The sequence below is a fragment of the Leptinotarsa decemlineata genome, unplaced genomic scaffold (genome assembly GCF_025532065.1).
Source record: "Leptinotarsa decemlineata unplaced genomic scaffold, Ldec_3_MD MMD2_tig00026369_RagTag_RagTag, whole genome shotgun sequence".
NCBI lineage: Eukaryota > Metazoa > Arthropoda > Insecta > Coleoptera > Chrysomelidae > Leptinotarsa > Leptinotarsa decemlineata.
In genome coordinates this window covers 4,483,656-4,495,839 of record NW_027412709.1, presented here as the reverse complement: position 1 = coordinate 4,495,839, position 12,184 = coordinate 4,483,656, and the positions used below count along the sequence as shown (strand labels likewise).

The 12,184-nt window shown below is 37.5% G+C and overlaps 1 protein-coding gene across 1 annotated transcript; it reads right to left on the bottom strand.

The window, feature by feature from the left end:
• Nucleotides 1-9,683: 9,683 nt before the first annotated feature.
• Nucleotides 9,684-10,897, bottom strand: LOC141486746 (uncharacterized). The gene is made up of 2 exons (XM_074185253.1): nt 10,624-10,897; nt 9,684-10,560 (listed from the first exon to the last, which is right to left on the bottom strand). Exons 1-2 carry the CDS (start codon nt 10,776-10,778, stop codon nt 9,855-9,857), a joined length of 861 nt encoding a protein of 286 aa, XP_074041354.1. The 5' UTR covers nt 10,779-10,897; the 3' UTR covers nt 9,684-9,854.
• Nucleotides 10,898-12,184: the final 1,287 nt, after the last annotated feature.

The following is a 12,184-nucleotide window of genomic DNA, read 5'->3' as shown; positions in this document are numbered from 1 at the left end:
CAGTTGTAATGTTTATTGGTAATGATGATTCATGTATCTGATTTGGTGGAAATATTCCATGAGCGAACCCCATCATTTCTGCTATAGAATTTGGATGTGTCAGATCAATTTCATATTTGGATCGCATTTCACATTTGAATGTATTATTATTGGCGTGTAGATAGAAAATATCATCTGCAACGACATCATTTGGTTTTTTATCATGAAACAATCTGAACATGATATGTTTCTGTATGACGGCATTGATCTCTTCTATTTCGTAAGCACCACATGGAATTTCAATTGTCAACTTTTGGGATATCGATGAGTTGTCATTACTGATTCTAAAACTAACTAAGTTATTAGCTTCAGTTATATTATTGATTGTATTGCATCCATAGAATCCCAAAAGTCCTAATCCATAACGACTGTTCCTATCCAATTCAATTGGTGGAAAAAAATCCGCACTCAAGACACTTGTCCCGACAGCTTGTAGCTCGAACTTTCGTGACATGACTGATGAATATTTTGAAACACATTTCAATTTATTATTGTACACAGCAACAGCACATTTGAGACAATTTACACTTTTTGGAAGGTGTTGTATTGTAATAAGTATCATTTTTATTGATACCAATATTCACATCCTCTATATTACAAATACAACACATTGATTTTCGAGGTATAGGACCATCATTAACATCCGAATCTGAATTTTGATCGTGGTGGTGCTCATAACAATATCTATGTTTCATTATATCGATGTCATCTTGCAGATGCTTAGGCAACTTTTCCCAAACATATGCAATCTCATGTGCAACACATGCAAGTATCACTTCCTTAGGCATATTTGCAAGCATCACTTTATCCATTTTTTTCAAGGTACCATATTTTGAAAACATTCTAAGTGAAAACCCCATTCCCTTGATAGCCTCCCGATCCAGTTTTGGTGTTGAATCCATTTTTATTTGGAAAATTATTTAGAGAGAAACTGCAAGCACAAGTGACCACAGAGAACTGTATTAAATTTCTGTTGTCGATCATAGTTATATTTGATTTTTACATTCGAACATTTTCGAAAGAATCGAGTCAATTCCAATGGTGGGGGTAGATCTCCAAAACTATCGAAATATGTGACTTCTTTCCCACATTTTTTATATGCCACCCAATGTGTTCCTGGTCCACTTATTCCATCTAAATTAACAATAGCTGTCTCGTTTTGTTTTGGACCTGAAGATGGTAATCTATCACGCATAAAAACACCACGAAAATGTGGAATTTTCATTTTTTGTGCATAATAACTGAGATCGAGATCAGTAAGAGGCCTCTGAGGTAGGGGTTCAATCAGTTTTTTGTTTTGTTTGTGGCTTTGTATGGTTTTAAATATAGTCCTAAACCTTTACGGTATGGTTTGAGATATATTCCACTTCCGTGTTTGCCTAATGCTACAGCCTCCATGGTTTTATTGTGACGATTGGCTTCCATTAAAGCCGCTCTGCTGGCTTTTGCCGAATTCACGGCCTTGGTAATACCAGCAGCGGCTCCCGCCAAACTTCCTAGTGCGGATAGTCCAGCAAAAATTGGTATCAATGGTAAAAGTCCACCGATCTTGGGAACAGGAATTATGCGTGGTGTGCGGATTTTCTTCTTTCCACCGGCAGCTTTAAGGTATTTACGTGCCGCCTGCAATGCCACAGTGATAGCTTTTTTGCTATTATTCGTCACAAATTGATTCCCACCAGCTTTCTTCAATACATTTCGCACTTTATGGACTATCCCAGCACCAAATGCAACTTTTTTAATATTATTTTTCTTCGATTGTTTCCTCTTACATTTTTTCTTATTGGTACTACAACCCATGCCCATATGTCTTTTCGCTTTCATAATGTTGGTGACAAGTAATGCAGCTGCTCTTTCCCCGATACTCGCGTCCTTTGATTTAACCCTATCCCAAGCGCTGTATTCAAGTTCTTTGTCGGCTAAATGTCTTGCTGCAAGATCAGATGGATGCTTAGAATATTGAATATCGTGTTTTTTGCATTCAATATCTAATTTATTGATTCCAGGATCGTTACGAGCTAAACGCTGTTTCAATTTTGTACCCGGTCCACAGTATTGATATCCTCCAGGTAGATGTAATTCGAAAGGAAGTTTGTTTATTAAATCATTAACAAAACCACAACCTCTTTTAATTTTACGATCACTTTCAATACGTCCGTATCGTTTGATGGTACACATTGAAATGAATAAGCTAATAACATTTATATAGTCTCCAACCACGGCACGATGCGCATTGTAAAACAGAAAGAAAAGTTTGCTGTAGATAATCTAGATGAGAAATTTGGGTGTGGATTGAATGGACAAAGAGTATTCAGACATGGTCCACTACTTCCATCATCAGTTCGAGGACTCATTATAGGACCTTCAAATTGTGGAAAGACGAATGCAATGATATCACTATTAACACATCCACAAGGATTGAGATTTAGAAATGTGTATCTCTATTCGAAGTCACTCAATCAACCTAAATATCAGTACTTGCGAAGTGTTTTGGAACCTATAAAAGGATTAGGTTTTTATACATTCAGCAATAATGCAGAAATAGTGGAACCCTCCGACGCTAAGCCTAATTCTGTTTTCATTTTCGATGATGTGATATGTGAAAAGCAAGATATTATTAGATCATATTTCTGTATGGGACGTCATAAGGATGTTGATTGTTTTTATCTAGCACAGACATATTCACGGGTACCCAAACAGTTAGTGCGTGACAATACCAATTTCATTATAATGTTCAAACAAGATGAGACGAATTTACATCACATTTATTCAGATCATGTTTCACCCGATGTAACATTCAAACAATTCCAATTGATGTGTGTTAAATGCTGGGAGGATCAATATGGATTTCTAGTAATTGATAAGGATAGAAAAATAGATGAAGGTAGATATCGCAAAGGATTCGATAGTTTTATATACCCATGATCTTGTTTTTGAAACTTATTCGATCACTGAATATTGTAGAGGTCACTTCATCAACGAATTGAGCTATAATTTAAAAAGGGCATTATGAATACAAAAAACGATTCTGAACATAAAAACAATGAAATGAATTTGAAACGTCAACTAGTAGAGACAACAGAAGCTGTCAGACAGAAATTCAACTCTATCAAGAATGATAATATTGAAAATCGTTCGACACTTGAAAGATTGTATGAGCCCATAATGAAACCATTGAATGTTTTATCATCAAACGCTACTTCTAAATCAGCAGTGTTATCACCAAATCGTGGATCTGTTCAATCTACTTCAAATTATCCCATGAGTACTCCAATAAGAAGAAAACAATCTTTTGATGGTGTATCATCTGTGAATAGTGACACGAGCACACTTCAAGACGATATGAGAACAACTCTATTCGAAACACCATCATCGTCCCACATCGATTCCTCGGATCCTGACATCTCACCTGTTATGAATGAAAGTGGTGAAGATGTTTTGATGAAACATTTGAATAATGTAAAATCTAGAAATCCAGCATATGATGGAACATTTGGCGTACGTATGGATCCAATTACACAAAAGCTGAAAATGGGAAGTCTAGTGGTACATTTCAAAGATGGAAACATTTCATTTTGGGATGCTAATAAAGTGAAAAAATATGAATGCGCAGGTAGTCCAGAATTATATGATATGATCTTTTTGAAGAATCCACAAGATGTTGATAATGAAGAAACTCGTCAAGTATATTCCAAAATATTGAAAATAACGAATGCTCCATATAAACAATATCATCTGAAGAATGGTTTTAAAAATACAAATTCTAAAAAATTTCGTGAAGTCATCAAACCACTATTAGACTCACGACAATATCCAATTAGGAGTAGAAGTAAAATTGGTGGAGCACTCAAACGAGTGAAAATGGAGAAAACATATAATTCTAAACCTGCGAATTATGTGTACTGGAATTCATCGAAAGAGTTAGTTGCTCGCCTACGACTATTGGTAGCATCAAAGTCAGCTGGACATACCGGACATGATAATGAAATAATTTCAATAATTGAAGAATTACGTGAAGAAGGTATAATATATTAATATATATCCACAAGTAATGATCACTGTCACATCATCATTCAATGCAGTAACATTATCACTTTTTTTCTCTTTAATCATATTGAAATAGAATGACTAATGAAGTAAGTGATATCAAACGACAAGTTGTTAATGAATTACACAGACCTGCAAGACGTAATTTTCGTAGAAGAATAACTACCATCAAAGGTTTTGCAGATCTATGGCAAATAGATCTAGCTGAACTACAACCTTATGCAAAAAGTAATGAAGGATACCGATATATACTTATAGTAATTGATTGTTACTCAAAATATCTATGGACTGTGCCAGTTAAAGATAAAACAGGTAGTACAATAACTAATGCAATGAAATATGTACTGAAGAAAGCCAAATTTTCCCCTAAACATATACAAAGCGATCAAGGGAAAGAATTTTTTAATAGAAGCTTCTCATCTCTCATGCGAGAATATAATATCAATCATTATTCAACATTCAGCACAAAGAAGGCAGCTATAGCAGAAAGAGTGATTCGTACAATAAAGGCATGGCTCTACAAGGAATTTTCGATGAGAGGTCACCACAAATGGCTTGATATTCTTCCAATTATAACTAGTAGATATAATAATAAAGTTCATCGTACAATAGGTATGGCACCCATCAATGTTGATTCAACAACAAAATTGAAATTCAAGGGTATCAATGGAATTGGAGGAAGACAAAGTAAACCCAAATTCCAATTGAATGATATTGTACGTATAAGTAAATACAAAAATATTTTTGAAAAGTCTTACACTGCGAATTTTACCACGGAGCTATTCAAGATTGTTAAAATTAATAAAACCATCCCAACGACTTATAATCTTGAAGATATGAATGAACAGCCGATTAGAGGATGTTTTTACGAAGAAGAGTTATTACGAACCGAGAATCCTGACGTATATCTGATTGAGAAGGTGTTGAAGAGAAGAAAAAATAAAGTATATGTAAAGTGGTTAGGTCTTCCTAGCGAACAAAATTCTTGGATTGATGAATCAAATATGGTTTAAATGTATCTAATAGTGACTTTTATGAATAAAGTAATATTAAAGTTCATTATTGTTTTCATTTCAATTATAAGTATGTGAATTGAAAAATATTGCAGCGGTAAACATTGCCCCAGCCATTCGCAATGTTCTGTGTATACCAAACCAAATTAATTGTATACTCCATTCCCGCTTATATTTTTCAACTCACGATATTGAAAACACATTATCATTCCCAAAACTAATCGCCGTCACTTTGAAATGCAGTATCCAACTCTTTTTGCCAATTATCTCTCACTGATAATGCCGTCTCATAAAGCTTAGTCGACTCCTCAAGCTCAGCCTGAGCTTGCATTCTCGAACGTTGATGGAATTGCTTATCTTTACCTATTTTTGAACGGAGTTCATCAGCATCTTTAGACATTCTAGCCAATTCAACCTTCGCTAATGCAATCTTGGCATCTAATGCTTCAAGAGTTTCATTATTAGCATTAATAGCTCGCTCACTCTTTTCAAGTTCAGCAATAGTCATCTGTGCCTTTACAAGACGGTATTTTGCTTTCCTTTTCATTTCCCCAAACCGATGGAGGGGACTGAAAGAAGATAGCGGTTCAGCTTTCAAATCACTCTTCATTTCTTTAGGAGTACCTTTTGGCTTCCTCTTCGATCTGTCACTTTTCGTTGCGGGTTTTTTCTGTCGCACAACACTTTTGGATTCTTTCTTTTCTTTAAAGTCAGTGACAATCGATGAAGATGCCTTAGTAACCTTCCTCTTGATTGTTCTAGATTTCTTATCAACACCAAGAGGAAGGGTAGATGAAGAGTGTTTGAGTGATGATAATTGCGAAACGATCGGATTTTCAATAATAATTTGCTCATTTGGTTCTGGCACATCTGCAAAGTTAACGAAGTCGTTAATATCAAAATCATTTATCGAATCTTGACTCGATAAATGTAATACTGGAATATTTTCAAAATCAGTCTGATCGATATCAACAAGTGGTGAACCATCTTCAGCAATCAATAGCGGCATAGAGCTCATGATTATTAAGGTCTGAGGAATGATATGTGATAGCAATAGAATGTGGATAGGAAAGGTGATGATGTTACTGAGACCTCACCATTTATAGAAGAAAATAAACTAGCGCATGCGCTCTTTCATCAACTGGCACATGCGCTCTCTCACTGAACTATTCACGCATGTAACAATCTTTGTCATTTAAGAGGAAAACTTTGTGTTGCATGCATGTATTTTTAAATGTTAGAAAATAATACAAATAAATTCAAAATATATATATATATATATATATATTTATTAATAATAGAGGACAATAACGATAATAAAAAATATAAAATGAAAAATGTTAATATGTCTCTGTGGATGTGGAACGTTCTTTGACTCTCTTCCTCAATAGTTGTTGCTCGTGCGTCAAACACCAACATTGAAAAAAATGGATTCTCCTATTGGGGTAGAGTTGACCAACCTTCTCACACAGATCCCAAGTACTTCTACATGCATTGCATACATGATTCCAACAATTCATGGAATATGTATCACAACGCAAACAACGTTGCAGTGGAGTTGGAACGGCAGCACAGGTACCGCAAATATTTCTACAGATACCTATATTGTTAAATATTATAGGTTCGGAACACTTCAGACACTGTAACTGTTGTTGATGATAATCCGATTTTGTTCGCTTCGGTGGATGAGAAGGAGGCGATAGTTGAATCCGCAACACGCAATCACTACACATACCAGTACATGGATTGATTGAATCCTTAGGTCTACTTATTTGACAAAAGTAGCACACAATAGCCCCTGCAATCATCATTGGGTAGACACACACTTTTGGTTTTTCATTCCACTCTTTTGGAAACGGCATTTTACTAATTCGATTAGAAATATTAAGAGATGACTTACAGAAACTCTGAATGCTCTCTCCTACACCTACGATCTCTATTTATACAAATCAACATCATGTGAAAGTATAGTGGGATAACTTCTCCTACTATTCCACTCTAAACGAGTCAAGTGGGAGTCGCATCACCTCCTATATAAGTCGACTTGCAAACCTAGAGTTCATTCATTCACTCTCTACAACTGTGAGCAAACAAAAACAAGATGAATTCTGCAAAAATAAATGCTGCATTAAATAGAATATCTGCTGTTGATGAAAACAATTGGATAGACGAATCAGATGATGAGGATGTCAATGTTCCGCTAGAGGAAGTGATAGTTGAAGCAGAAGATGTTGGAGTCGATGAAGATGAGATAGACGAAGTTGAAAACGAGGCCAACCAAAGCGACGAAGATGATGACGTGATGGAGTTTGAGAGGGTCATGGATGAAGAAGGAGATGATGAAGGGATAGAAGCTGACACAACTGAAGGCGATGGTGCTTTGAGGATCGGTATGCGAACGCTCAATGTCAGTGAGACACTGGAAGATCCCTTGGATTTGTATTGTGCAATGGATGCATACGTATTGATCAGCACAATATATGGAGAGAACAAAAAACTATGTTGGTGCTGCTTTCGGTTTTATTCGCATAGAAACAATAATGGAGGGTGGTATGCCCATGTCAACACCCACAACACTGTCTCAATTATGGAAATGGGACAGAATTGGTGTGAAGCTTGCGAGAGGCCACTAACAAACTTCACCCGAGTATCTACATGTATTATATGTAATAATGTCCAACCTGTGGCACAATAACCGTGGACCTACTGGTCAAAAAAACAACAGCCCTTTTCAGGGCTACATTATTCACACAAACAGTAGTTAGTTGTATTAGTATTCATAGATTATATGACAAATGAATACTTTGACTAATAAAAGTCTAAGTAATTTGTTAGTCTTTGAATATCTATACATTATATGACAAATAAATTACTACTTTGACTGAAAAGTCGATATTTGGAATTTGATAGTCATTGAATATCTATGCATATGATGAGTACTACTTTAAATGAAAGTTGAAGTTGGCATTTTGTCAATCATTGTATGCATATAATGATGAATACTTTTACATACATACATTTTGTTTGAGACTATAATGTTAACAATGGTATGAACCTGTTTCTGTTTGAAAGTATAATGATAGCTCTGAAAAGAGCTATTTTTTTATTGTTTCAGTCTTCAATTGTAGCCCTGAAAAGGGCTGTTTTTTTTATTAATCCATGCAATGGTATGGACTAACGCTCCTCATCATCATCAGAAACAATGATGATTGTATCATCATCTGTATCTGATGATATACTGATGATGTCATCCTCATAATCATCTGAATCAGACGATATACTAATGGCATCATCATTAGCATAATTATCTAGCTCGTTATCCTCTAGATCGTCTAACTCATTGACATCCATCTCTAACTCTGCCTCTACTTCCTCTTGCATACCTTCTTCCATACGTGCCGGGAAATCATCAGGTAGATCATAGATACGTTGCAGCATTTGTGCAAAATTTGTACTGAAATGATCGAACGTTGAATCTATTCTATGTACCTGGATGGGGCCTGTACTCGTCATAGAACACTCTGGTACACTCATCGGTTCGGTGGTGGAATCAGCACTCGACATTGTGGAAGAATGATATAGAACTGGGATTGATGCTTTATTTATATTGGAAAAAAAAGGAGGGGGTGAAGTGTAAATGTAGAACAATTCAGTGTTTGAAATTCGAAAGCAATAAGAATGACAATTTTCTTGAAATTCTAAGTGATTATTATTATTAGAAACTCTGAGTGATTATTATAAAAAAAAAACTAATAAGGGAGAGGGAAAAAGACACTGCCCCAACCTCGCAGTGCCTCGTGTACACCAACCAAAAAGTGTGTACTCCGTGGAAGGAAAGGAAAGGAATAGAAAGGATGGGAGAAATGAGGAAACGATTACATATCATCGTCTGAATTCAGGACTTCATCAATCAGGATAGGGGATGGTGGAGGACTATCATCGGACTCATTGTCAGCGTCACCGTCATCATCGTCATCGCTGTCGTCGTCGTCTGTGTTTCCGGACTGTGTATCCCATTCGTAATCATTCCGCCAATCATAGGGATCTGGATAATCCCCATCAGACAGGTCCGCTTGATCGGTTCCAGTAACGTGAAGCACTTGTATCCGATCATCATAAATTATGTCATCATAATTCATCGAGTGAGGTGCAGTCGTGGAGGTAACGAAACCTTCATGGATAGAAGCCCAGTAAGGATGTTGATGCGCTGGGTCACTGTACGGCTCAGTAGTTGAATCAGGTTCCATGTTGAAGGTGGCTGATCAACTGAATATTCCAACAGATAATTCCTACTTTTATACTTTTGAAAGGGAGTGGGGGAGGAGTGGGGAGGAGAGGGGATTAAGTGGGAATGAATTTCAAAAATGACATGAGCTATATTCCATGAAAGAGAAAATTGAAAATACTATATGAATTATATGAAATATACTTATTGATTTCATTATGAAACATATTTTCTTCCCAAGAGATTATTTACAATAGATTAGAGAACACAAAAATTGATGTGAGGTATTTGCATAGAAGAACTTGTAATTGAAATAAAAAAAGGAAATAATAATGAGACGAAGTGAAGAAAAATGCTCCAACCATCGCATTGTTCAATGTGTACCAAACCAAAACAATGTACACCCTTAATTTCACTTCTTTTTTTTTATTTTATTTTTATTTCCTAAAATTACAAACATAAACTTAAAACTATCTTAATTAAATATTCCTAACTAACCTAAAACTAATCTTACTACACTTACACTTAATCTATGGGAAAGTTTTTATAAAAGTCACTAACTTTTTATAAGTCTCTATCGAAGAGGTATCTGCTTCACACTTTTTCTCCAGAGATGCATACTTCCGATCTAGTTCGGCTATTACTTTTTCTGCTTCCCTCCGTCGGTTAACAATTTCAGCCATTTCGCGCTTCCTTTTAACCAACGCGGCCTCACTAGCTCGAGAAGCATGTTCTGCTTCCTTACATCTCTGTAGAAAACTGTCCAACATTTCACTAACCTCTCCGATAGGCTGTCGCACTTGTGGCACTAACACTTCAGGATTCGTCACCGGTGTTGCCAGCATCGGCGAAAGCGGCACCACCGACGGAGTGAATACGATGGGAGCCTCCTCCGATGGGGACAATACAACTGGTGGCTCCTCCGGAGAAGGCGCCCTAGGTTGTTCCACTACTGCTGCGGGTGGTGTGGAGGGCCTTAAGCTGTTTGGAGCGGTCGACCAACTACCTGCATAAGGATTAGTCCTATTGCAAGTAGCTCGGTACTTAGAAATAGGACCAACCTTCGCTGCAGGTCGTTGGCAAACCTTCTTTACAGGCCTGACTTCCTCCTCCTCCTCGAATAAGTCAGGGCTGGTGGATCTGCACCTAACTCGTGAAGTGGATGCCTTCTCCTGCTCTGTCATAGGCATGATGGATGCCACAGCGTTATTTAATTCCTGAGTGTTGGATGCCATTCTGAAAATGTAAAATAATACAAAGTTAGTAGATGTAAAAAATTAAAGTACATTGTTAACTTACTCAAACTTAGCTCCTCGTCGTATAGTACACTGCTTCTGGTTGAGTATGGCTGGACTGCTCTGGATGACTGGAGTTGTCGTACTGAATGTAGAAGAACGTGCTCCTCGGGGTATCAACATCATTGGGAGTGGAGGGAATGAGGTGGGGGCGTGCATGCGCAATGGTTGGAATATGGTGGGGCGAGAAATGGTAGGAAGTGGGCGGGGTGAGCAATGGTGGGAAGAAAGCGGGCCGCGCTCCGCGCGGCTTACGCCCCAATTCGCTACGCTCGCGCCGGCGCGCTTCGCGCGCCGGCGCGAGCGTAATGGGGCCACCGCGCCGGCGCGCTTCGCGCGCCGGCGCGGTGGCCCCCCCACCCACCACCCCGGGGGAGGAGGGGGGGGGGGTGGGGGGTGGGGGGCGGCGGGGCCGCGCTACGCGCGGCCCCGCCGCCCCCCACCCCCACCCGCGCGCTTCGCGCGCCGTGAAACCTAACCTAACCTAACACCTATGACCCTAACGCGGGAGTAAATTCACCATGTTGGTTCAATTAATACGTCATCTGTTGGTTTTGGTTTTGGTTCTATTATTCTAACATTTGGATCAATGTCCAGTCCTGGATATCCCAGTCCACCTGATGGCCTGACTTTATGGCTTTTCTCCAAAACTTCAACTCTCTCTTCTAGTACATCATACTTTTTCATTGTAGTCCCTGTTATGTTTGACATAGCATCAAATTTTTTATTTGTAGACGCTGTTATGTCAGACATTTTTATGTCCACATCATTTGTAAGTTTGTCAAATTTACGAGTGAAAGTTATCCGAGCCTCTGCAATTTTATCGTCAAATGCTTGACGGGCATCGCGAGCAATATTACCTATTGTGGATTGTATTGCAGCTTGTAGGGCTAGAAGTATAACCTCCTTTGTTCCGTTAATTTCCCCCTCAAGATATGATACAGTTACACAATCACTCTTGTCAATTGGTTCGCTTATATTTTTCAATATTTTTCTTTGCATGTCATAATGACCATCTTTTGTTAATTTAAAACCAATCCCGGGAGGACCTCGAATGACATTACCACCCAATTTTCTTTTTCTACCAAACTTATCGATTGTTTTAGACATTGTGCACTCTACGATGATTCTTTTCAAACTGATATTTCTTTCATTTACATTATGTTATATACTTTACAGTAATTGGTTAGGAAAATAGAAATGAAACAAATAATATTTTTATCATTTTTTATTCATCTAAGTAACTTGGTAAACGTGATACATATACAATACATAATACAATAATCACAAATAATCACAAATAAGAATGTTCCGGTTTGAAGGAATAAGCAATAATACTTCGAATTATAATTCAATTATTCATCTCTACAGTCAACAAATTGATTAGTTGGTCTAAGGCGCTCTCTTGAGAAAAAGAATGAACGATTTCAGACACCCAACGAATGTTATCATTAGGATCATTTCGATAAAATTCTATATCGCTATGACCCCATGGAAGAGTTCGAGTGGTATTCGGAATGATGAATCTCTTGTCGTCATGATACGATAAAGCGACTTTATTTTTC

Excerpts from the sequence above, each read along its gene's own strand:
- LOC141486746 (XM_074185253.1), bottom strand. The coding sequence starts at position 10,778 with ATGCACGCCCCCACCTCATTCCCTCCACTCCCAATGATGTTGATACCC. Across the intron at positions 10,561-10,623 it reads CGACGAGGAGCTAAGTTTGA|AATGGCATCCAACACTCAGG; the intron begins GTAAGTTAACAA and ends TTACATTTTCAG.